This window comes from Bicyclus anynana, chromosome 7 (genome assembly GCF_947172395.1).
Source record: "Bicyclus anynana chromosome 7, ilBicAnyn1.1, whole genome shotgun sequence".
In the NCBI taxonomy this organism is placed as follows: domain Eukaryota; kingdom Metazoa; phylum Arthropoda; class Insecta; order Lepidoptera; family Nymphalidae; genus Bicyclus; species Bicyclus anynana.
In genome coordinates this window covers 3281038-3304190 of record NC_069089.1, presented here as the reverse complement: position 1 = coordinate 3304190, position 23153 = coordinate 3281038, and the positions used below count along the sequence as shown (strand labels likewise).

At 35.1% G+C, this 23153-nt stretch overlaps 1 protein-coding gene across 1 annotated transcript; it reads right to left on the bottom strand.

The window, feature by feature from the left end:
* Positions 1 to 6405: 6405 nt before the first annotated feature.
* On the bottom strand, positions 6406 to 22442 carry LOC112049465 (uncharacterized). Its single transcript, XM_024087344.2, has 8 exons — positions 22381 to 22442; positions 21689 to 21812; positions 18548 to 18709; positions 17602 to 17701; positions 16826 to 16897; positions 16117 to 16225; positions 9183 to 9283; positions 6406 to 6671 (listed from the first exon to the last, which is right to left on the bottom strand). Exons 1-8 carry the CDS (start codon positions 22440 to 22442, stop codon positions 6406 to 6408), a joined length of 996 nt encoding a protein of 331 aa, XP_023943112.2.
* Between the last annotated feature and the right edge of the window lie 711 nt (positions 22443 to 23153).

Genomic DNA, 23153 nt, shown 5'->3' with positions numbered 1-23153 from the left:
TCATAAACTTATATAATAAAAGAGGAGTAAATTTTTATAGGATCGCGGTAAAAGATGAGTGCGTATAGAGCAGGAATGTTTTGTTTGAGCCTGTCAATCTTGCTTTATTTAAACGAAGTTCAGTTACAGTACAGTATATACAGTAAAGTATAAACAGTACAGTATATACAGTACAGTATACAGGTACAGTGAACTAGCAAAAACCGTGATTTTTGGAAGTCCCTACAAAAGGCTTATTTATGTCCTGCTGTGGACGTCCATCGGCTTTTATGATGATGATGAACTGGCTAAAATCGTCACGTAACGCAAATCGTACTTTGACATTTTTGCGTATAGGTAGTAATTTTTTTTTAAGAAAAAGCGTAACTGTAATAAAGTACCAGGATAACAGAAACTGCTAGGAGATCGGTGATTGCGAGGTCTTTAACTATCTTGGGGATCTTGTTATAGTGTTTATTCAGTTTGTTGATAGTTGTTCAGGAAAGAAATATACGAACATACGTTTATTGGCACAAAATTTTCATAGTCTGACAAATAGGTATAGATTACGAGTAAAGCTTGTCGCCTGGAATGGTTTGGAATAACAATTTTTACGTCGGAAAAGATTGTATTCACACAGAATTTCAATGCCTCTTATCTGCAGGAAGTGGGATATAAACATCGGCGTAAATTGTTGTTATTGTGGGAGTATCCGAACATCCCCCTACAACCCTTCAGCCTTCATACCCCTCCTTTACTCTGGTTTTATGAATGTTGTTCACAAGCAGTTATTGCTCGGAACAAGTGTTGTTGCAATTTTAAATTTTATGTGAGAAATGAATATGTTATTTATGTATGGCATTTTTTAAATATTAATTCACGCTACTGTGTGTTCGGAACCCTCTTGATAATTATGGTGCGTCTTTAGAGAGATGTTACGAGTTTTCAGAAACTTAATTTTCTCATATCGTCATATAATTTTTCTGTAGAGACGTATACAAAATATACGTATATCATACTAGCTGATGCCGCGCGGTTACACCCGCGTGGTTCCCGTTCCCGTAGGAATACGGGAATAGTGTATAGACTGTAGCCTTCCTCGATAAATGGGCTATCTAACACTGAAAGAATTTTTTAAATCGGACCAACAAACAAACAAACAAACTCTTCAGCTTTATAATATTAGTATAGATTATGCATTACATAGATTCAATGTGCGAATGCCGAGTCCATATACCTTAATACGGGATAACTCAACTAAACCATAGGGTTAAGGAGTTAAGTTATCACATGTAATCTCTCCTCTTCTCTGCTCGTGTTGGCCAAATTTAAATTCAAAATTTATGTATTTCAATAAGGTTACAAGCACTTTATAATATCAGTGATAATTATATAATAATGGTGATAATAATAAGTCGAAAACTTAAAATTAAAGTGATGAGGGTTCCAAACGCCTTGGTCAAAATAAAGCTTTGGATGCCCCTTATAATATCAAATTCGCTACAGTTCTGGTAAGGCCTATATCTAGCAGGTTATAGAGATATTTTTCTGGTATGGCTCTCGCACCATATTTTTACAGATATAGATAAAATGGAGTAGAATAGAAAGAAGAAGGACTCTAGTTTACGATAATAAGGGTCGCCTTATTGTGGGCATTGTCATATTTTCCTGTTATAGGAACCGTACTGACGGCCTTCAATGCACTTTCGGCGCTTATTTTCTTTTTTATTTATTAATTATTTGGACCTCTAACAAAATTATATGGATACGTTATACTATACGTATAATAATACAAAATATTTAAAAAAAAAGCGTTTTTAATATAAGATAACACTTAAGAAAATATTGTGCCCAGTGTCCTTTCTAGTTAAAAAATACACCAGCTTCAAATTCACTCATAATTTTTTCCATTTCATAATTAGGTTGCATCATCCGTGTTTCCGCTCCGAAATTAAATGTAGTCCACTTGAGGAAAATCTGGACTATTCCCCAAGAAACGGTGAGAGGTCATAACTTAACCCGATGACATACTTTATGCTCCCCTTCGGCTAGGAAAACATCGTTTTTTAAAATTCACACTTTTATTCTAGTACCTACCTATGTTCTTATTTATAACTGTAGTAATAGTTACATTAATATTAACACATAATATTAAGTTTAACGTAATGTTTTTCAACCAAGATCATGGATTTTATTATTATTAGCAAGTACTGGTACGTCAACAATTCGTTGCTTCGTTTTCCCGTGAAAGGCGGAAAAACAAACAGACATACCACTGTTATAATATAATATATTATAGTATGGATAATTGACCTTATTTCAGACTTTTGTATTGAACGAACCTTTTTACCATAGAACTGCCAGGCATCGCAGAGGTCTGCAAGCGTTTCGGTTCTTCATTCCTGATCCGCACTGCGAAATTATGAAATGTCCTTCCAGCTTCCGTTTTCCCTACCACCTACAACATGGTTATATTCAAGTCAAGAGTGAATAGGCATCTTCTAAGCAAGCGCGTTCCACCATAGTTCATCGCTTACTATCAAGCATGATTGCTGCCAAGCGCTAGCCTTTATAATGTAAAAAAAGAACGACCAATTCACTAAGCAGTAATTCAAATCTAATGAGGATGAAAAAAAAAAGCACTTAAATCGAAAATTATAAATTGACTCCAACTTTGACTGCAAATTAAAAGACACCGAGATCCAAAAATTATAATAACAAAAAAATATGCAAAGTAGAATTCTATGTAAATCACCGAATTCGAGTTGAAATCTTCCGACACACGCCGACGAGGCATGAATAATTAAATCCGAGTCGAGGGAAAAATTGATAGCAATACGCGCCCAATCCCTATATTGAAGACGTGACTTGTTGCCCCAAACCGTTATTTTATGCCGGTTTTTACTGACTTATTTAAGAGGATGATTCCCGCGCGGCTCCGATGAGCGGTTGGCGAGAATTGAGCGAACATCTCATCTTTGACTTGAAATTATTGCAAGCCGCAATCTCTTGTAGAGCGTCAACGAAAGACCTATTTTTAACGGAAAAAAGGAGTTCTCAATTTAATGCGTATATATATTTTATTATGTTTAAGTTATCTCATAATTTCGTAATTAATTAACCGATTTTTTGCCAGATTGGTCCCATTTAATTTTTGCGAAAATCGGTGTTATATACGTCTTTGAAGTCGGTTCCATTTTTATGTTATAGTCGTCATCATCATCATCATTACCAAACCATATTCGGTTCACATGTGAGCACGAGCCTCCTCTCAGGATGAGAGTAGGCCTTAGTCCACCTACATGCATGCTGCATTTATGTGCGGTAAGTTGAAAATTACAGCCGAGGCGATATTGCAGCTCGAGCCTTGGCGAGAGCTAGGAAGCAGAGGATGTAATTATCAAAGCGCACGTACCTATGTCATACGACGTTTTATAAGACATTTGCGAGGAAGCACACTTTCTGAAAATTTATTTGCATCCATAAGATGAATTTTTTATACATTATCATTTTTAAACAGATAACGAAGTGCGCACACAAGCGTTTGTTTTTTTTAGACAAATATTTTTGTATTTATGATACAGATAAATGGTTCACATTTATTGCCAAAATTAATCAAATGAAAGAATTAAATGTTTTTTTTATTATATTTTATCTCACATACAGACATAAAATGTTGAGCACTTTTCTGATATAAAAACTCTTTGCCAAGATTTAAAAAAGTACCGTTCGTTTTTAGACGGATGATAAAGGTTTTATATTACATTACGGCACATGTGCGTAATGAGATACATTGCGATATTCAAATTGGTGAAATAAGCGATACTTTACGAGCAAATGTGTAATAAATATCCTTTTTTGAGCGCCTCATTTTTCATGCGCTAGTAACACATCTAATAGTATTTATTATCATTGCTTACAATAAAAAAATAACTTGCTTGGCTAATAGAGGATCAAAATGATAATGGTAACTGTTATAATGAGACATTCCAGTTCACACTAAATATCACGACGAAAGCTTCATCAACTAATGTTACAAACATAAAACAAATGTTGGTATTCCAAATGTCCTGATGAACCCTACAGGCTGTTTATTATTCATGGAGCCAGTTGATCGCGTATATAATGTACAGTCGCAGTCGGTCAAACATAAATCACAAAAGATCGTGCGGAGGGTTCTGTGAGCGATATAAAACTTTAATATTAGCTGACTGTACCCCTACGTGATCGCGACTTGGCGTGACTGTACGAGTGTGTTTATAACTGTACCTTTATATATTATTTGTGCGTTAAAAGGTCAAAAGAATTTTTTTTTACAAAAAAAAATTCATTTACAAAAAAAGTAACTATTGCGCTTTTTATTGGCTTGGCCTAGATAAAAAAAAATAAAAATAGTTTAACCGTTATTTTTAACAATTTATTTAGTAATTTCGTCAGATTCTAACTAAAGGATGAGCAATTTTGTTGGATTAAAATGAACGATAATACACGGGTATAGCACCTGATTTTTTATTACTTCAATTTGCACTTTTTTAACACGTACCTAGTTAGATATGGGTTTAAACACTAGTTAATATATTCAAATCAAGGCTTCGGTTTAGCTCCATCTGTTTAAAAATAGAGAAACTACGAGATAAATTTGGTAATATACGAAAACTGAATAGTGTTTCAGGAACCAAAACGGCATTTTCATGAAGTAAGTCCTTCATGTAAATGCCGCTAGATGGCGGTAAGTAATGTCTATAAAAATGTAATATAGATGGCGTTATTTACACATTTTAGAAACGAAGTTTTGTAACAATATATATTTTTTTTTATTTCTTTAATAAATGTACTCACCCCATAGAACATCCATACAAATAAATATATTTTTCAAAACTATTTTGGATTTACTTGTCCCATTATACCCATTCCCTGTACTTATCTTACATGTTATTATGATAGATGGCAGTGTCAGACTGAAGAATAATTATTTACATTTATGTTTTAGGTAAGAAACTCAAATGATACTTTTACCGGCGCCGGATTAGCCACAGGGCTTAGGTGGCATTTGGTACAGACCCCGCGCCCAAAGGGGCCTCGCACCCGAAAAAAAAAATGACAAAATATGCGAGTTCCAAACGATGTTAACCTATTTTATTTTTTTTAACGTGGGGAAATCTTCATGGATACCTTCTCGCCACGGGGATGCAAGATGGTTATGTCGGACTTCAACCGACTAAAACCCCACGGTGTTCCGACTCGCCGCCTGATGACTGAGCCACGGGAACATTTCGTAAACTACCGCAACCCAGCCAGCAAACGATGTTAACCTACCTTGTTCTTTAGAATCTGACTTAAACTAGTATTTACAATAGGCTTATGGATGGACGGACAGATTAGGACAGATAATGACGAAACTATTAGGGTTCCTTGTGGACTAAAAAAAATCGGAACCTTTAAAAAAATTGTGTAGTCTGTAGTGGTCTATTATATTGTAATAAATAGAGTAATCAAAATAATAGACTTATAATGATGATGATAAAATTTATCTGAATAGTTAGGTACCCTTAAATCGGCGGTCATTGATCAAATTTCCACAAAAATGGAGTTTTTGTCTAGTCTCAATCCTCCAACGTCACGTAGGTATCCTACATGTAGAAATCCTGAGAGTGACAGATATACAAATGACAAACCGTAACCCGAACTTTTCAAGATTAATGACATCCAGCAACAAACAGCCCTAAGTTTTCATACTTAGATATTTTTAATACATTAGGTTTTTCTTTTCATTGGTATGTCTATATAATACTAGCGGACGCTCGCGACTCCGATCGCGTGAATTAAAATGTAATGTAATGTTTCCTCTCTCCCTTCAAAATCGTGCCTAATGTGACGACAAAAGAGATAATGTTTGCAAAGCGATAAACTAGAGCTGAGTCAGACTTACCTCATTTTGTAAAGTCTAGGCTATTTATTCAAGTTAGTAAATATAAAAAAATATGGCTTGGCAACTTCGTTTGTAACACTTTCAAAATCCCGCGCGGGCCGGGGGCGTGTAGCGATGAATGAAAAACCCACGACTGATGCACGTCACTTACCTGCACGCACGATTTCACACCCGCACTCTCTTTCCCCTCGTCGCCCGCATATCATGGGAGTGTCATCAATGAACTTGCCAAGCTATAATGATCGCTTTATATATATCTATTCTAATAGGAATTACAAATTTACTTTATTTAGGTAAGGACAGTGTTTTTCAGTAAATTCAAAAGTTTTTAAAATGTTTATAATAAACTTTATTTTATACTCAAAGTCAGTCAAGACAGAAAGACGGTAGAAGAAAATTTTTAAAAATTTTTTTATAAAAATCTCTTACTTTGTATAACGAACAAAAAAAATTGAAGATAATAGAAATGACTCAAACAATCGCTCGAAGAAAACATTTCAATTCAAATACGGAAAACGGCCACTTTTCCTTTTCCTGCTTTTAATAATTCCCATTCCATTATGTTTTTGTGTCTTCGCTTTTTCCAACGAAGCGATCTTGTTTGTCAAAGTGAAAACCATTCTCTTTTTATCTCCGTGTACGTTGTGCGCAACTCTCTGGCCTCTAGCAATCGTAAACAATAGCTCCAAGATGAACCACGCTAGCTCAATTATGCTTATAATGGACCCGCCGAGGCATAAGCCGAATATACCTCCAAGATTTGCTGAAAAAAATATTAACTCCTTATATGTTTTGCGGGAATCTGGAGTTTTCCCTTTTTCCCTCGAGGATTACTGTTTGTATTTACTTTACTGAGACGTGATAGTCCAGTGGAACTGATTTCGATGTAGAATTCGATTTGGGTGTAGGTTCGAATCCAGTCCGAGTACAGCCAACTTTTCAGTTATGTGCATTTTAAGAAATTAAATATCACTTGTCTCAAACGGTGAAGGAAAACATCGTTAGGAAACCTGCATAATTGAGAATTTTCTTAATTATTTACGTGTGTGAAGTCTACCAACTGGACTAAGCCCTAATCCTCTCATTCTGAGAGGAGACTCGTGCTCAGCAGTGAGCCGAATATAGGTTGATAATCATTCATCATCATTATCAACCCATATTCGGCTCACTGCTGTAAGCCAAACCGTAACTCTAAACTCTCTTGTCTTAACTCTAAGCTTTCGAAGATTAGTGACAAGATAAAATTAGCCTAGGTATGTCCAAATGTCCATGTGTCTCCAAAGTCCAACCATGTTCATATTCAGATAATGGGCAAAAAAAAATAGACAAACAGCTTTCGCATTTATTATTAGTGCTGTGACGCGGAAATATAAAATCCTGGTTCCGTAGCTAATTATATTTATAGCATATATTTCATATTTTTATATTTTTAACCCAGGAACCCAAAAATACTATTCCACTGGAACTCTTTCGTTTTCAGTGAAAAATAGTTTACGTAAAATAGAAATACGAGTATTACAATACATATAGTGTGTAATTATACATTATATAAGTATTTATATGTAGTCTATAATTGTATATTAATATTATAATATCAACTATCTTAGCACCCATAACACAAGCTACTCTGTATGCTTACTTTGGGGCTAGATAGTGATGTGTATTGTTTAAGTATATTTATTTATTTATTTATATTATAATCTATCTCACATTAAATCAAAATAAGTTTAGTAATTTTTTCGTAATAACAAAAAATTTTAGTCGTTAAAAGTACCTACTCCAAATAAGTGTTTTTTTAGCGAAAATGTACATTCGACAGGAAAGGTGGCAATCAATTCCACGCAATAGTCACTATTAACCTTTGCAGTTGCAAGTGGAAAGCCTTTAGAAAAATAAATTGGCTCCGTCCTAGAATTCTGTACTAAAGAGAAATTGAAAAGCAAACGGCGTAAAATATTTGTAAGTATTCCCGCTATCACTTTTCAAGGCAATATTATTTATTATGTACGTATACCAATGATATTTTAAACTCGACAGCCAGTTTCTTCATGTAAAGCTAAAGTAACAGTAAAAGTAGTAAGTAGTATAGAAGACTTTATTTTTCAGTGAATAAGACCGTCACTTTTGATTTATGACGTTACTTTGACTGTTACTTGCGATGAAGAAACTGGCCGTAAGTAATATAGATAATAATGGGAGTTTGGCGGGAAAATCGTAGGAATCACTCCCTTTTTATTTTCATTTATTTGCTGAATTTTAGAGCATTATTGTTTAAAATTCTGTTGGTCCATCTACAGACACCGCTGGAACGAGCTATGCTAGGAGTATCTCTGCGTGATCAAATCAGAAATGAGGAGATCCGCATAAGTACCAAAGTCACCGACATAGCTCAACGTGTCGCGAAGCTGAAGTAGCAATGGGCGGGGCACATAGTTCGAAAAGCCGATGGCCGTTGGGGTCCCAAGGTGCTGGAATGGCGGCCCCGCACCAGAAAGCGCAGTGTTGGTCGACCCCCACTAGGTGGACTGACGACATCAAGCGATTCACAGGTATTTATTTACATACCAATTTTAAGAATTCTTTTTTTTTGTTTGAATGAGTATCTGTTCAGTAATTTTGTGTTGAAATCAAAATAACTAAAATACGTCTTTGAAGTCGGTGCCAGTTTTATCTTAAAATGAATTATTATTGTTAATACTAGTGGACGCCTGCGACTTCGTCCGCCCTTAGACCTGTTTAATCCAGCCCTTACTTAGTAGTATCGCTGTAAAAATAGAGTAACTTCTCCCGTTTTCCCAACATTTCCCTTCACTGCTATTGATCGTAGCGTGATGAGCAATATACTGTAACATTTTCATTTGTTGAGTAGTTTTTGTTTCTATAAGGAACATACAGACAGACAGACAAAAATAGTGATTGACAGACAGACAAATATACTGATTGCATTTTTGGCATCAGTATCGATCAGTAATCAGTAATCACCCCCTAATTAGTTACTTTGGAAACATATTTCGTGTACAGAATTGACTTCTCTACAGATTTATTTTAAGTATAGATAATTCTGTAAAAGTGCACAAGTGAAAGTGGAGGTTCAGCAAGCATGATTTAAGTGATAAATTCGATTTTCTCAATGGACTCTTAACAGAAGTTAGGGTAAGGTTGCCTTCGTCTTACTAAAACATAAAATGACTTTATTAGGATCGACTGACGGACAACAATGGATCATGGACAAGGCAAATAATAATAATAAAAAAGATAACGATGTCGCACTAACCCAGCATCTGGTCCCACGTGTAGAGCACTTCTCGCCGGTACTTGATGCAAGTGTTGTCGGCAAAATGCACCGCCACACGACAGTCTCCACGTGCCGCTGCTCTGGAATTGCAATTCTGTTTGCTTATTTTCAGCGTTCAGTTAAGCATTGAACGTGAACAAATTGACTTGACTAGGATTAGGTTCCTGAACGATATTGTGATGTAACGGGTAGCATTAACAGTGATTGTACCATTATTTTGTGGTAGAGGAAACACCTCGAGCAGGTCCCAGGACTTGTGACCTTAAGAGTAGGTTTAAGGTATTCCTTTAGAATGCATCAACACTCACCTTCCTTGCCTGACATGTTCTCCATGCCCACACTAAAAACAAAATCACTAATGCGACTGGCAGCGTGACGGTGTCTACGTTGCCCAACAAACAACTGAGCTCAAATAATCAAATACCCTCTTATTTATACCAACAGTGATACATCCCCTCTACCATAATATCAATTAGTTTAAATAAAGTAAAGATAACTGTGTTTTCTCAAGTGCTAGTTATTTACACGATTTAAAACACAATCATGCTTTTTTTTTAATTTTTTGTTTGTGTGTTTGTCCAGGCTAATCTTGGGAACGGCTGAACTGATTTAATAGGACTTTAATTGGTAGATAGAGGATATTATTGAGCAATATATAGGCAACTTTTATCCCGGAAAAGCCGTGAAAAAAAATTACGCTAACTTATTTGCGGGCGTCCACTGGTATAGTATATTATAATAAGTATAATTTAAGGTTAAAGCCACAATGTTAATTAGTCACATAAGTAGACAAGATCGTCAATATTTGAAGTACTAAATGTGTAACAAAAATAAAACTCAGCGTGTGTTGCCATTTTGGCACGCTTAGTTTTCTCTTTATCGAAGACAACAACTTTGATTGTCTAATTTTAGGCAGACTTTCTCTGTTTTTTTTTTTTTTTTTTAATCTATAAGTTTTAAGGGACTTTTATTATAAATAACATGTCAGTCCCATCGTACCCTAATTAACAATGACAAAAACATGATAAAAACAAAGCTACTTAAATTAATTACAAGAATCTTCCGTTGATATTACATATTATATAAAAAAAAACAAAATAATTTTTGTAATCTTAATTAAAATGAAAATTTATCTTAATTATAACCATGAGTTGGAGTATTCAAAAGATTATTTATTCAGAAATATCTCAATAAAAGATTTGAAACTTTCTGATGTTGGTTGACAAAGAAAGCTCACCAGGGCTCCAACATCGAACTTACTAACTCGATATTTCTGAATAAATTCTTCTCTTTCTGCGTTATACTTGCCACATTCCATTATTATGTGCTGGACATCATCTATCGTATCACAAACTTCACATATGGCGGAAGGAACCTTTTTCATTAAAAATGCGAACTTCTTAGACGGATAATGTCCAGAACGCAGCCTATGAGCTAACACTATGTATTTTCTGCTTAATTTAATACCGCCAAACCAGGGGAACCGAGGAGGCTGATATTGTATAGTTCTATACCAAATTCCTTTTTCTTTACTTCTTAAATCAAAATATTCTCTAAATTTATTATAACATATAATTTTGAATTTATTCAATATTTCTGTATAGAACGGTAATATACACGACTCTGTGCCTTCCATTATTGCTGATTTTGCGAGTCTGTCAGCCTCCTCGTTTCCTCTTATACCTATATGAGATGGAACCCATTGCAACTTCAGACTAATATGACGTGAGTCATATATATATTTTAGAATTTTGTAAGCTACTGGCATACCTCTGCTATAACCAGAGGCGCACAGAGCTAAATGCTGCAAGGCGCTTTTGCTGTCTGTAATAATAACAACATTTTGCTTCTTTAAAGTCCTAATATATTCAAGAGCTTCTAAAATTGCAACGAGTTCCATGGTCATAATAGAAATTTGGCGGTCAGTTTTGAACATAGCCGAGTTACTTTGCTCTAAATGAATAAAGGCTGCGCCTAATCCTTTTCCATCTTTAGATGCATCAGTATATATATGTGAAAATCCCTTATATTTTCCCAAAAGTTCTTTTATTACCAAATATTTTAAGTATTCCGGTTGATGTTTTCTTTTAGCATCAGTTAAACATTCTAAATTGGCCCTTACAACGTTATTTATATCAATATAGGATGTCCAAATATCTACTTTGTACATTTCTAGTGGACTTGTGGCATGTACTCGTATATCAAGTTGTTTACATTGATCATATAAGGTTAACAACAAAGGCTTTTTTTTTGATTTCCAATATTTGTCATAAGAAGGAGAGCCCATATCATTTAACATATTTACAATCACATTATTAGACCAACTCATACTTTTCACAATATACTTATAACCTAGATATAAACGTCTTAAAAACAGTGGTTGGATGCACAATTCACTCTCCATTACGTGTATAGGTGTGCTTTTAATGAAACCGCCAACGATTCGAAGTGCCTGATTCTGAACCCTGTCAAGTTTACACAAGTGTGTCTTAGCACTAAAATCATATAAAAAACAACCATAATCTAATCTACTTCTTATAAGTGATATATACAAATTACGTAAATGCTTAGGTGCAATGCCCCATCCAGGGCCAGCTAATACTTTAAATAAATTTAAAAACTTTGATATTTTCATAACTGATTCATTTATATGTCTCGTCCATCTCAGCGATCTATCAAACCATAACCCTAAATATTTTACATTTTCATCAATACTTATATTTTTGTTGTCAATAATAAGGTTAATCTGGTTCGAGGTTAGTCTATTTCCTCTGTTGAAAATACATACTTTTGTTTTGTTTGATGAAAGTTGAAGTCCTATCTCATCCAATTTTCTAACCATATAATTTAGAGCTACTTGTAATTTTGATTCGCATAAATTTATTTTTTTATTACTGAGATAAATTACAAAGTCATCGGCATATTGCAAAATAAATACATTTTTAATTTGTTGACAGATAATATAGGTGGTTATATTAAAAAGTAAGGGCGATATGGGGTCTCCTTGAGCGAGTCCTCTATTTGTATGCCTGACCTCGGAAAACTGACTATCATTTTCATGTTTAATCATCAATTGTCTATCACTTAAGAATGACCACAAATATTTACAAATAAGTTTACCTACTCCTAATTCATCTAAGACTTTTACTACTTTTTCTGTTAAAATATTGTTATAAGCATTTTCGATGTCTAAAAAACAAGCCGCTGTTGTTAATTTCTTTGAAAATCCTAACTGTATATAACTCACCAGTCTTGAGAGACAGTCTAAACTGGATTGTGCTCTTCTAAAACCTATTGTGTGTGATGATAATATATTTTGGCTTTCAACAAACCATTCAATTCTTTTAACCAGCATATTGTGAAATATCTTACAGACTTTCTCTGTTCTTTGCCATAAATAATAATGTAAACCAAGCAGAACTATTTACTATAGTTCATTTAAACTATTTGGTAGACTCGTGTTTTGGTAAAAATGCATTCTATACCTACTAATATTATAAAGAAGTAAAGTTTGTAATGATGTAGGGGTTTATTTCTGGATATACTAGACCAATTTTGAAATTTTTTACCACTATATTCATAGTCATAGGCTATATTTTTTCCCTTTATTCTTACGGGAACGGGAACTACGCGGGTGAAACCCCGGGGGGCGTCGGCGACAAAGAAGGCAATCTGATTTGACTCAATGAACTCCTAAAGTAACTAAGTTTAACCCATAATTTAATCTAATGTTTCAGAGCTAATATCTATACTAATATTAGAAAGCTCAAGAGTTTGTTTGTTTGCTTGAACGCGCTAATCTCAGGAAATAATGGTCCGATTTGAAAAATTCTTTCACTGTTAGGAAGCTACACTATTCCCTAGTGCTATAGGCTATATTTTATCCCCGTATTCTTACGGGAACGGGAACTACACGGGTGAAACCGCGCGACGTTTGCTAGTCTACTATAATTGTGTCATCGTTAAACCTTGTCATAATATTTAGTTACAACCAACAGTCCCCAGTGATTGATCCATTTACGTCCTTACAATCAATTCCAAATGTACTAGAGGCACTTTCAATAAACGAAGAACATTTTTTTCAAGAAAAGAAGTAATTTTGTTTCCATTGCCGTAAGTTTAGCGACAAACGTCCGGCCGTGGCTCGATTTATCATGTCCAGAAAATAATTCTTTACAAATTGAAAACGTTTATTTCTGTCATAATATTTATCTCATGATAGATTTTCTTACGAACATAAAGAAACTTAGCTATACTTATAAAATAGATGTAGAGCGGTTTCAGACTAGCGTTTTTATACGCGCGTATGATCTCGTTTTTGGAAGCGCATGTAGGCGCGTTAGCGCGCCTTTTGGCACACACTCAACTTGTACGAGCGTTGATGCTCGTACAAGTTGAGCTTCTCACCTCGTAGCGCGAGCCGCAAGTGACACCTCCCAGACATACTGACACGACACTACCGGTTCCAGCGAACACGCTGAAATATGCCTGTATACGCGAGTCGGGTTTTTTGAAGCGCGTAATGTAGCGCGCGTGTAAGCAATTAGGCTGACCGTATACGCGCAAAAAATACGCTAGTCTGAAATTACCTGAACACCACCTGGGACTTTATTGTAGACATTTTCTTTTCGATAAAAGCTCCTAGATAGCTCACCTTTTTCCGACACTTCCAATAATTACCGTCATATTTAAAACGATTCACAAGAATCACTTTATGTATTGGTGGAAATCAAATACAAAAACGCCGTTAAGGACTCAGAAGAATGGATAACGCAAACAAGTCATCAATCAGCTACTACAAAATGTGGGTTACGACACTTAACTGCAACCCTCCTTTTTAGTTTTTCTTCAAAAGATTAATGTTTGATCTTTTGCAAAGGTTAAATCTAAGATGTTTTCGAGGGTCTAAAAACGGGCACGCCTTAGAGTCATCTCTGTAAATGACTTTTTAACCTTTTGCCGCCAAAAAAGCTATCGCTGATGATTTATCAAAGTTCACGCTAAAAATGGTTCCGATTCATTGAGGAAGTAAGAGCTTGTTCACACGGGAAAATATACGCGCGGTCATTTGAAATTGAAATGAACCCCAAACGAGATACAATTTGAATTATTAATTGGACCTAGCTCCGCGACCCATTTTTTTACAAATCCCGAGGGAGCAATGGATTTTTCCGAGATAAGAAACAGTGTTCGGGTCCAATCTCCAATTTATCCTCTTTACCAAACATCCGAATGTGTAGCGGCTTAACCGTGAATGGATAACAGACAGACAGACTAACTTTTGCATTTATAATATTAGTATGAAAGTATGGATAAAACAAAGTCGCTTCCCGCGTTATTAAATTATTATTATAATAAATAAAAAATATTTTATAATTTTATACTACGCAATGGATACAATAAGTAAGAGAAGATTAAAACGTCATTGAAATTATATCAAAAGATAAAAAACAACTCAACGCATATTCGCAAAGTGAAATCTTTACGTACTTAAAAAGCTTAACGTCTGGTCTGGTACGTGGCGTTTCGCTGGAAATGAATTTGTCTTTCATAATAATTGTTAAGTTCTACACAGAATTAGAAGAAAGTTTTATATGTTTGTGCTTGGAGTTTTCCTTTTTCATAAATACTATGCTAATTATAACCTATTTCACTATTGATTTAACATCACAAAGAAAACTATCATAGTCAACTATCATATCAATCTAACAAAATGTATTCATCGTAATTTGTTATCTCAAGGGTTTTGTTAGATTAATACACTAGCAAAGAAGCGATCTTATATTTTTTTAAAGCGATATTGCTAATATAGTTTGTATCGTATGTCAAATTCGCTCAAAAATCATGCAATGTGTTAAGGGTCTTACTTACATAGGTGTCGTTACCAAGATCGATGTTTACCGGATATCGCGAAGGTTTTTGTAGATTCGGTCCCTAGTTCCGGGATTAGATATGGGAAAATCTTGTAAATAATTTCGGAAAAAATGTGGGAAAAGTGTGTTTTGTATTGCTGTGGTATTTGAAAAGACTTTTTGATATTATAAATGTTAGGGTGCTTTTGGTAATACTTTACACAAAATATAATTGCAATAAAAATTTAAACGTAATATTCAGATTATTTTATCTCAAACAAATATTAATAACTAGCTGGTGATTCTGACTTTGTCCGCGTGAATTTGGTAAACTTTTTAAAATAATAATTGTTCTTTTCTTATCTATCTGGGTGGTACTTCGTAGTTACTCGTAAGACTCGACCCCAGAGGGATTTCTGGATAAAAGAGACAACTTGCCTATACATTGATGAATAACCTCCTCTATCGCTCTTAAGGGTTCAGCAGCTTTAGAGTTTAATCCGAACAAACAGACAAAGACAAATATTTTAAAAAGTATGATTGTGTTTGAGTAAATAACTAAGAACAGTTTAGAAATCGCAGTTGCTTTGAAACCACTCCCAGACACTTAAATATTATTTACAGATATATTAAGTAGGTATTGATTATAAGAAAAATGGTAGAGCGGGGCTATGATTAGTAGAGTAGTGGGCCAAACAGTAGAATAAAATAAATTAATAAAAACCTACATACAATGAACTTATAGCTGTGATAATCCAGTAGATAACACCACTGCCTTCGATTCCGGAGGGTGTGGGTTCGAATCCGGTCCAGGGAATGCACCTCCAACTTTTCAGTTGTGTGTATTTTAGGAAATTAAATATCACGCGTCTCAAACGGTAAAGGAAAAACATTGTGAGGAAACGTGCATACCTGAGATTTTTCTTAATTCTCTGCGTGTGTGAAGTTCGCCAATCCACATTGGGCCAGCCTGGTAGACTATTGGCCTAATCCCTTTGAGAAAAGACTCGAGCTCAGCAGTGAGCCAAATATGGGTTGATAATAAAGTAGAATGCACTTACGCAATATGTCGATCCACTTTAACATACTCCGCCTCTGTCTCATACTGTACGTAGTCGCACTTCTGGTAGCACTGCGATATGACGTCACGAATGTCGCTCTGCACTCTATCTGCAATGATACTGTTTGCTTATTGAACTGTTAAATAATTTTACTGATCGATTTAACATTTAAAATTAACTAGCAGACGCCTGCAAGTCAGATGGCATTAAATTTAATTTTTCATGAAACCATGTATTTTTTTGGGATAAAAAGTAGCTTGCTTAGAGGTCCCATTGATTAACATACCAAATTTCATATAAATTGGGAAATATAATAAATAAACATTTAATTATTTCATTTTAATAATTTTGACAATAAATGTGTGTGCACTTCGTTATCTGTATAAAAATGACAAGCGTATCAAAATGTCATCTTATGGAAAACAGACAGAGATTCAAATTCATTTTTGTGTTTGGTCGTTAATGTGTTATAAAACGTCGTATGACATACGTGCGCTTTGATAATTACAGCCTCTGTTTCCTTACTATAGCTCTTGCCTTCGGCTCGAGCTGCAATATCACCTCGGCTCAACTTTAAACTTATCGGACTTATACTATAATACAACTGATAACTGTCAACATGTAACCGGCGGACCCCTAAAAATTGGATCTGTGGAGATCGCTATTCCAACAAAATCCGTGGAAATAAAGGAACAGAAAGACTACTCACTAAGCGTTTGATATATACACTGCAGTCTTTCCCAAGTGCATATAGGGTACTCTTCTACGTCGAATTCTTCAACTGAAACAAAATAGTCGGCTAGTAGTTATACACATAGTACGCAAACATACAGACAGACAAATACTAACGCAAAAATCTTTAGTATAGCTTCCTAGGGTCTCATCACATCGAGATTTGATGAAAACATTTTCGAAAAACCAAGTGATGAACCTTCACAACTTAGGATTAAGTAACTAGTGAGAAGTATAACAATATGAACCTGTAGCACAGCGGTTCCCAAAAGGTGTTTTGCGGAACCCTGAAGTTCCGTGAAAGGCCCTTAGGGGTTCCGCGAAAATATAAAATTTCCATATTGTAAATCGTTTCACTTGTGATAATATTAATTGACGTAATTTATTATTCATTTTCAATTAACTTGTTTAAGGATAAGTATGGTAAGATGTCATTCATCACATTAAAATTTTTGTAAATACCTAAATAAATATACGAGACTAAACTTCTTTCTTAAGCTAGGGTTCCGCCGAAAAATTTTGAAACAAAAAGGGTTCCGAAGTCAAATGAATTCGGGAACCGCTGCTGTAGCATATCGATTCTATTTCAACAAACGCTAACGACTCGAAAATAATAAAATGTATGGGATTGACATTTGCTATCGACAGATCTCTCACTCCCATACATTTTGTTAGTTTTCGAAGCGTTAACGTTTGTAGAAAGAGAATCGACTTGCAACATGGCTACAGGCCATGAAAAAGGAGTGTACTTACATTTATAATTGAACGGCAAGCACCTGCAATGCACCACGACTTTCCTCATCATAGACACCGTCATACACACTTGGTATGAGTTTGAAGCTATTTTAGTATCCTGGAAATATTATCATAATTTGTCCAAATTATTCAGTTATAATTGGTACGAAGTCCTTTTAAGCGGCTTATTATTAGAGTGAACTGGCATTCATTAATTACGTAACGATAAAGCGTCAAACGGTATGTATGTTTGTGTGAGAGTATTTGAATATTGATATATGACAGTGTGCATTGTGCATAGTGAAAGATTTAATATTTTACTATTATCACCAAAATAGAAAGAGATTCTATACTTTCTTCTTAGTATTATCCGTTACAGCTGTCATTGAGTTTAGAGAATAACAACAAGAATCCTAACATTGACATTTTTGGTACCTTTTATGAATTAATGTTATTACAGAATGAGATGGTCTCAACATCCACCTTAAAGCTCAAGGCCAAAGATGGGACAATCGAACTTCGCTTGGTAAGTTCGTTTGATCATTTTTAGTTCTACACTACACTAAACAACATTTATAAATGTCAAGTGTATTACTTTTTGTGATTATCATCATTATCAGACTATGTTAAGCCTAGTCCCTACAGGGTACAGGCTCTGTAGTTATTGTCTGTGTATAATTAGAGATATTAGAAGAGGAGAATTTGGGACTTGGAGTCTTATTGCTTTCCAAAGCTGGTGATAATTTTTGATGCAGACTCAGATTCGAATTTTCACTGAAGATGAATGAAGAAGTAAAAAGGTATAAAGCTTAATATTTCATATCCAAGACTCAAAACTCCATGAGCCGAAGTCAAATAGACTAATCAATGGACCAATTATGACAAAATCGTATACCTTTTGACCTACAACGGCACACGCATCATTTGTCTATTCACTTCTCTACTATGATTTTAAGACACTCACAGTTGGCAGAAAGCACTTCCTGCTCATCAAAGACAAAGATTTCACTTCTTCCGATGAGTCTATGGCCCACACAGAGACGGTGACGTCAAAATATGTGGACGGAGTCAGGGTGATCGAACTGTCAAGCAGTGTCAAATTATTCTGCTTGTCGAATACATACAACTGGAATAAAAGGTTTTTTTTTAATTACAAAGATGACTGAGAAAAAATATTTTACGCTCTGGTGTGACAATTCATTATTATTAACCGATGGTCGTCCATCATCCATTTTTGAACATGGATGATGGACGATGAACACTCCTGTAAAGACTTCCAAACATTATGATAATCGCTTGTTAACGACACTATGAGGATAAGTGTACAAGTTAGGGCTCATTTACACGAGCGGCAACTGTACCGACGACCGCAGCCAACGGCAGTCGACAGCAGTCTCGGATGCCATGTGAACTTAGAAGAACGTGAAATTTATGAAGCAGCGCCATCTATTTCCTAGATTTAAGATTCTGGGATAGTAAATTCAATTACTTATGATGTGTATGTATTATGATGTTTTTAGAGATTTAATACGTGTAAGTACGGAAAAAATTCTTGAAAAAAAAAATATTTATGCTTTTAATTTTGACACGTAATAGGAAGAATATGTTTGGATTTCTAAAACAAAGGGATTATTAAAGAAAGACAGTGAGTGTACATTAATTTCAACAAAGTTCCACATAGTTATTTGGCCTAGTGGTGCATAATAAAGATACGATCTTATAATCCTGAGTACGAGCCCGGGGGTAACAACTGAAAACTTTTTGTATTTTTTTATTTTCACAATTGGTTTCTTCAACTATTACAAAATCAAAAATCTCTCTCCTTTACAAAAAATATGCATTATTATTTGTATATCATAATGGATACTATACTAAAAATACCGTAGCTAGTTACTAGATGGCACCGGCGTCCCGAAAAAAAGTTAGTAGCCTATCTATTTCCACAATACACTGTAATCTTTGGTCTCGGCGGCAGGCTACGGCGTTGCCGAATGCAATGGACTGCAGTCGTCGGTAGCAGCTGCCGATCGTGTAAATGAACACTTATAGTACGCGCGTTAACAACTGAGTCTTAGGGCCATAAATCATTTCTCTATATCTATCTCGCTTGCACTTATGGGTCTTATGGAGCCGTCTAGTGAAGGGTGTAACAATGAAAGACATATTATCGATAAGTAAAGTTTATTATCGTATCTTGTTCACAAAATTAAAAAAATTAACAATATTTGATTTAATATAATACATATTTCATATTATATAATTATTAACTAAATAAAATTAATCTTCATCTGAGTCTTCATCATCAGAATCTTCGTCTTCTGCCAAATTTATTATAAGCGGCGCGTGATCTCTAATTAGAGCTTTTTGTAAATCTTTGTTTTGAAGTTCTTCGGCATGCCTAACACATTTGGCCCAGTCTTCTCGTGTGACATTTTCTATGGCTCGGTGGAGGTGATTTTCGACATCTGCTATCTTGAAGGTATTATTATTCTTCGCAACTTCTCCCTTTACTTGTGCCCAAATTAATTCTATTGGGTTATATTGACAGTGATATGGAGGGAGCCTTATTACTTCATGACCTCGTTCATTTGCCAGATGGTCTAAAGCGTAGACCTTCTGCGGGTTACTGGCTTTTACTTTTCTTATTAATTCTTCAATAATTTCGTTGCTGGAATATGGAATCTTTTTCTTTGTCAACCATTCTTGAATTTCAGCTTTCCTCGTGTTTCTTGTGGGTATCTTTTCCAACTGTATCGAATGATAGCTTGCGTTATCGACAATTATAACTGAGGGCTCTTCAAGTAGATTCAGGAATTCGGAAAACCATGCCATATATGTTTCGCCATCCATTTCTGTGTGGTAATCAGCATCCTTTGATTTCACCGCTTTAAATATTAGCTTCGCATCTGGAACGAAGCCAGTCCTTGCAGAACCCGCATGGCAAACTATTAATCTTTGGCCTTTTCCCACAGGCTGATTCTTGAAACCTCCTTCATCGTTGCTTCCAAGCCACATCCTCTTTCTTGCATGGTTTTGATTAATCCATGTTTCGTCTAGATAGAAACGTGGTCGCTGATCGTTAGTTCTTCTAAGTAAATCCAATTTCCTTAAAAAGTCCATTCTAGCACAAACAATATCAGTTCTTTCCATTAAATATTTACGTCCTTCGCTATTTTTCTTATACTGGAACCCAACCTCCTTCAGTAGTATTCTCATTGAAGTGTTGCCGCATTTAAAATCGGGTAATTGTTCACGGAATTTTTCTAAAATTTTCGCCACGGATGGATACTCTCCATTCTCATAAAATGAAGCTACAGTTCGCTTCAACACACTTTTATCAAAATCGTCAATATTAGTGACGGTTTGTGGTTTCTTAAAATTTGTTCTTGGTATACAGGTACTGCCTGATTGTGATACTTCCGTCTTGATTCGGTCCACTGTCGCTCTGCTCACACCACAAACAAATGCGGCCATTTCACGTGGTTTGTTGAAATTTAGAGAAGCCACTTTATTCGGATCACTTTTCAATTCATTGAGAAACAGGAATACGTTGTGAATCAGTGTTCGAGCTTGAGGGCTAATATCGCCATGTAATTTCTTCAGATCAACGTTAGAAAATAAAGTATCCATAGTGCGCAACGAGTAACACATGAATGTATTTATTTAATTGCAGTAAACACATTTATAGCAAAAAAAATACGCAATGCAATTACATTAGAAACCGACCAATCAGAATCGTCCAAATCATTATTGACTCATCATTAGCACGTGCGCAGGTAGCCGTTTATCGATAATTAGGGTGCGCAGGTAGGCGCGCTGCACATTCCTATCTTTTTTTACTTTTATGACCGGACGACTCAGATGATAACGCGCATACTATAGAGGTAGGTACATAATATTTTTCGATGTTGTTTTGTGTGCAGATAAAACATGTGAGTGTGTAGTGGGCCCTTCTCGGTCCAAGTCGAATTTGGAACACTAACTATTTTTTCATAATTTTCCTGACATTTGAAACCTGACGTTTTATATATGCTTGTACTGTACATTAAGCCTACCTGAAAAATTTAGTTTTGAAATTGTTATTATATTACAATAAAACACTTACAAACACAAAACTGTCTGTAGTGCTTCCATTAGCGAACATTTTCTGACTGTTCACTACCACTTCCAGCGCTTCTGATATTTCTATACCGGTGTTAAAGTTAGTAATCAATTGTCCTGAGTGTTTCCTGAAAAATCACATAATACGATAAAAAATGCAAATCACGCTCGAGCAAGCGTATTTTGGTTCCGTAGATCTAATAAAAAAAGCGATTCATTATTTTGAGGGTAGATAAACAAACATTTTAATAACATTTGACGTATAGTATAGGTATAGCCGTGATAGGTGGGTATGACCTCTGCCTCCGATTACTAAGGGTGTGGGTTCGAATCCGGTCCGGGCATGCACCTCCAACTTTTCAGTTGTGTGCATTTTAAGAAATTAAATATCACGTTTCTCAAACGGTGAAGGAAAACATCGTGAGGAAACCTACATACCAGATAATTTTCTCAATTCTCTGCGTGTGTGAAGTCTGCCAATCCGCATTGGGCCAGCGTGGTGTATTATAGGCCTAACCCTTCTCATTCTGAGAAGAGACTCGAGCTCAGCAGTGAGCCGAATATGGGTTGTTAACGTATAGGTATAGTGAGAATCTCTCTCTCAAAGTATTTACTTATTTGGTTTTTAAGTATATTCAATCTTACTTTGTGTTCCAAAAATTAAGTTTACATATTAATAATATATAGATGGTTTACCTGAAGTAAGTAGTGTCAAATTGGCAACAATAACCCATAATAGTAAACACTTCTCTAAACATTTTCCAACAGTCAACTACTTTCGATCGCCACACACACTCCTGTATTAAAATACTGCAAGGTTTTTTTAGCTGAAACATGAAAGTTAATTTCAACCTCTCATTTCAAACTACGTAATGTATTGTAAGAACTACTGAACCAATTTGGGTGGGGTATACGTTTCTCAAGTTTTTAGGAATATACTCGTACATACGTTTATATTATTTAAATTTTCCTATGATCATTGTTATTATTTTATAAATATAGTTTATGTTAAAAAATATTTTCTAATTTAAGAAACACAAGACAACATAAGTAGACGTACTCTTGGAATGTTAAATATCAGAGAACAACTGATTTCATTGTTAAAGAAAACGGACCTGACTCTCAGACTGAATTTGAAGACAGACACCCTAGACATTTAAAAATGTCTGTAAACTCGTAAACGGTAATTAATTTTTGAATTTCCTCTTATTCCAAATTCAACTCAACTCAACTCCATGTACAAGACATTCTAAGTTATTTTTTTAATATATTATATCTTTTGTAATGTATCTTTTTATGAATCGTAAAACCGTTATGAATGCGAGGGGTTCTGCAATCAAGGTTGCGACTCTCAAAGCATTTCCGAGATTCCGTCATTACTGTTTCTTTCAAGACCAAGAATTTACTGCGCTTGGTGCAAACTTTGATACGACCATAAAAAGAATATTTTCTAGTCACAGATAGATATA